Source organism: Gavialis gangeticus, unplaced genomic scaffold (assembly GCF_001723915.1).
Source record: "Gavialis gangeticus isolate Ggan-Ray unplaced genomic scaffold, GavGan_comp1, whole genome shotgun sequence".
In the NCBI taxonomy this organism is placed as follows: domain Eukaryota; kingdom Metazoa; phylum Chordata; order Crocodylia; family Gavialidae; genus Gavialis; species Gavialis gangeticus.
Genome location: NW_017729034.1, coordinates 11,099,476 through 11,103,970, shown reverse-complemented (window position 1 = coordinate 11,103,970; position 4,495 = coordinate 11,099,476). Strand labels below are relative to the sequence as shown.

The 4,495-nt window shown below is 42.0% G+C and overlaps 1 protein-coding gene across 3 annotated transcripts in view; it reads right to left on the bottom strand.

Annotated features, from left to right (window-relative positions):
- Positions 1-4,278, bottom strand: part of STXBP5L (syntaxin binding protein 5 like) — a 448,370-nt gene extending 444,092 nt beyond the window's left edge. For 2 of the 3 annotated variants that reach the window (XM_019527060.1, XM_019527061.1), the window contains exon 1: positions 3,125-4,277. In XM_019527060.1, the coding sequence (XP_019382605.1) occupies positions 3,125-3,328 (204 nt within the window). In that variant the 5' untranslated portion in view covers positions 3,329-4,277. Of the gene's footprint in view, positions 1-3,124 lie in introns of all 3 variants that reach the window. The other variant, XM_019527059.1, reaches the window with a different exon arrangement.
- Positions 4,279-4,495: the final 217 nt, after the last annotated feature.

The window sequence follows — 4,495 nt, the reverse complement described above, 5'->3', positions numbered from 1 at the left end:
TCCTTTTATTAACTTTTTGCCATCTCAGATAAGCAGTACAGTGATAAAAACCCCAAACATCTCATGAAACAGATGAACTAACCCTTAAATATATAACTAACAACACCAGAATCCTAACTCTAGATTTGATCCTACAATTTTTATTCAAGAAAAATCTCTCATTCACTTGGCATAGGAAGGTTTGTCTAAGTAAGGAATTCAGGACTGGCCCCACAATTCTTAAGTATGAGTCAGCTTTTCTGTTTTACATCTAGACAAAGATGTAAGAAGCAGTAAAGAAAAGGAAAACTTTTGAGAGATTTTGAGAAAATATCTAGATGGTTGGTCTATCTGTGCTGATCCTGCAGACCATAATAACCTCAAATTGCCATGAGCCCTAATGGGTGCTTTGTGTGAGCCAAGACCATAGTACCAGGCCTACAGACATGCCGCCTGGACAACTTAATAATATTCAATAGAAACCACAAAAGATCTATGTAGAAGTAGCCTGCAAAAGGCACATTTTAGACTCTGATCTATCCTTTACTTTAATATTTGCAACATTTCTTTTCCCCTGGTCTGAGACACGATGTATGGCTCTGGTCCTGCACCCTGTAGCATGGAGGCAGAGGGCTGCACCTGCGTAGAGCCCCACTGGCTTCACTGGGGGCCTGTCCAGGCACAGCAGTGCACCTGCATCCTTCATAATGCAGGACTGGGGTTGTGTTGGTTTATTCAAACAGAACCATAAGATTACTGCAAAGCTCTGCAGCTGGATGAGCCCTAACAAAGGATGACCTGTAGAGCAAACATTGTGGCAAGTTTGCTTGTCTTCAGCGGATGCATTTTAATCCAAAAAAGTCTATGGTTCATATATTATACAGTTCGCTCTGCAGCATCAGGCATTTGTAAGCAAGTGCTGCTGCAACCAAAACCTCTCCTGTAATGTTATTACCTTCCAGATTAATATGTTCTTTAAAGAATAAAAGGGCTACTCATTTTAAGCAGAGAAGGAGTAAATGCTTGCCAAAATCATCCCAAAAAATGGTGTATTGTGAAGACACTCGCATGTCACAGCTCAAAAATATCTTAAGAAACATTAAGCCAAAGCAGGGAAATTCAGGGTTAGGGCTAAAAATTAACTGACATGTTCTTAATTCACTGTGTCCTGAATAAGTATCACTAAATATGACACGTAATATCACATAATATTCTTTTGAGACAAATAAAATCTTAGGCACTGTGAAGTGGCATAAATGTGGAGTACTGTGCTGAGTTCTAGCCTTAACTCAAAATTCCCTTGTCTTTGTGGATTTAAGTCAGACCCTGAAATAATGTTAACAAATTCTTGATTATTTGAATTTTCTTTTGACTGTACTGTGAAAGGGGCTCTTAACAAAGCATTTGAAGTTTGATAAAATACCGTATTATTGAGCAATACACAAAAGGGGCCAAATTGAACCCTGTTCTAAAAAGATACAATGCCACTGAAATAACCGAGCTGTACCTACGTAGACCACAGATGAATTTGGCTCCATGAGCCTGATCACAAAAGGCAAAGAACAGCAAAACTCCTTTTAATTATTAACTATCCAGAACCTAATCAGAAGCTCACTGAAACACAGGGCCTGATCTTGCACTCACTGAAATCCATGTCAGTCTCGATATTGGCTTTAACTGGGAGTAGGATTTAAACATTATGCCCCAACCAATGTGTGCTAGGTGTCTGATTTCCTCAAGAGCAGAACATACACTTCATCAATTTTAAATATTTATGTTGACACATGCACAGTAACTACTCTACCTGGTTAAACAGCTTGCCTATTTATCTTTCTTCTTTTTTTCAAAACCACCAAAACAAAACCAGGAATGTTATGATTGAACACTTCCCAAATTTCAAGCCAAAAGTGTTTTTGAAGACTGACTAATAAAGCAAAATTATCTAAAGCAGACAAATGTCACTATCTATAAAACTTACATTCATCAAATCATCTTATTTTATTCTGAAAAGGTATTAAATCAAGAAAACCAATTCAACCTAGCAAAGGTATTAAAACCAAGAAAAACAGAAAGGTCTCATCCTTAGCTAAAATCTTGTACACAAAGTTTGAGCCAAATGTGAATTTCAAACACTTTAAAATGCTGAGTTTATTTTGGGCAGAGCAAAAAAAGCATTAATAATAGTGACAGAGATATTTTAAAGAATCCACATAAATCATTTTCCTTTTGCTAGTTATAAGAAATACGAGAGTAGAAGCTAATATTAAGGGATACCATTTTGCGGTCCTTTCTTAGGCAAAACTCCCAGCAAAAGTCAACAGAATTGATGTCAGAGCTAAAGACAGCAAGACTGGATTCATGATCTCATTTTCTTATTACAAGAGATTTTTTGTTGTTATTGTGATTTAGTCAGAAATGCTGAGCAGCAAATACCGATTCTGTTCATGTATTTTATAAGAGTACTGAAGCTTTTCTTTTGGGAAAAAAAATATTTAAAAGAAAAAAATCACAATCACAAGGATGATCCTATACTTCTTACTTGGACAAATCTCTCACTGAAGGATCTGACTAATACTTAAGAAAAACAGAAACCAGCCCAATGCACAGTGTTCCATGAAGTGTATTATAATACTATTATCACTACAAATACCAAAGCAAAATAACTAAGCCTGCGTTCAGTGCATCCCAAATGATAAAACAAAACACAAAACATGCATATCATTAACTGCATGGCATTTTACCCTTATTTAATGCTTCCCCTTTACTTAAAAATAGAGTATATTGGTTTGAATTGCTAACTAACACTTGTCTTGTAAATGTTATTCTTACTAGCTCCTGCTGATTTCCTTATCTAGCCCCAGCATGTCATCAGTTGGAGGACTGAGCATGAGCTCAGGATTGAGCCCTTGATTCTAAATGTAAGATCTCTATGAATTCATTGACTACAACTGTGCACCAGGAAGAACAACCGTAAGTGTGATTTCTATTCCATAATCCCACGATTAACCGAAACAATCTTTGCAGTTATCAACTAAAACATATGCTAGCATCAGCAGGCCCCCTGATATTTACATTTTTAACTTATTTGATCCTATCTGACTCTATTCCAGCACCAAATTAATGGAAGAGACCACTCCAACCTTACCTTACAAATCTGGAAATAATCCGACATAAGGGTCTCCTGGATTTCCTCTCTGGGAGTCCCTGCAGCCCCTGCAGTCCCTCCAGAGTGCATGGAGCCAGTGCCAGCCCCACTTCCACCACCACTGCCACTGCTACCACTGCTGCTGCCGCCAGGTGATGAGGCAGTTAAACCATCCAAAACTTTGCGGAAATTAAATTTCTTCATTTTGGAAAAATCTTTAGAAGGATTTGGGGGTAGGGAAATAATGTGCCTTAACACATTCAGTTACATGAAGCAAAAAAAAGAGTCTCTGCTGTTCCTCAAGAGTGAGGCAGCACTTTAGTCCCCTGTACCAAACAGGATGCCAGTATTATGTATAACTGACTGAAAAATACAAAGACTTCATTTTGTCAGATGCACAAGCTACCCTGGAAAGGTCCTTTATCAAAGAAAAGCTCCACAAGAGGCAAAATTAGGATGTCTGCTCAAAAAGGAAAGGCTGGCAAGCCACTGATTCTTTCACAGAATCCACCTCCAGTCGAGATATTTTGGTTACAAAAAACAAAATCAAAGACCATAAATTAAAACGCACACCGGCATCCAAAAAGAGCAGGATTCATCTCTCTTTCCCTATATCACCTCAGACTTGCCTTTCCTGCTCCGCCTTTTTATTCAAACAACAAGCCACATTCAAAAGCCCCCAAACCACTTGCAGTATGAGGTAAGGAGGTTGTTTCTAACGCCCGTACGACTGAAGAGTGGATTGTCTCCCTGCCACTGCTCTCTCCTCCGCCTCTTCCTCCTCCTCCTGCTCCTCTTGCTATCTGTCTATCTCTCTCTCCTAGCAGCGCCAGCTATTGCTGCCGTCCTTGATCCTCCTCTCACCCTTTCCATTCACAGCCTGGAGGGGAACCAGCCTTTCCCGCTCCAGAGCTTCCGACCCGCCACTACCACTGCAGAAGGTGACTCTCTCTTGCCATCCTGGGCCCCAGGCCACACTTCACAGCTGCCACCCAACGCCTCCCAAACCCCGCTGGCGCTTGGATGGTGGCCGCCCCGGCCTGGACACCTGCTGGGCACCGAGCTACCCCTCCGCAGTCCCCCTTGGCTGGCTCCTGGGTAGTCCCACAGCCAGTGGGCCACCACTGGCACTGGCACAGAGGTCTCCGGGCAGCCCTGCGCTGGCCCAGGGTGCCACCTGGCTGCGATGGGCAGGGGTCACTGCGTGGCCCTCCCAGGGCCACCCAGCACCACTGGCCCTGGGTGCAGGACACCGGGGCCACCCCGGGCTGGTGTCGCGGGACAACCTGAGCCCTCTGCCCAAAAGGTGCTGGTAACCAGGGCAATGGCCCCTGCCCCCAGCCTGGGTTTGAAATTTCCCTCTTTGGGGGG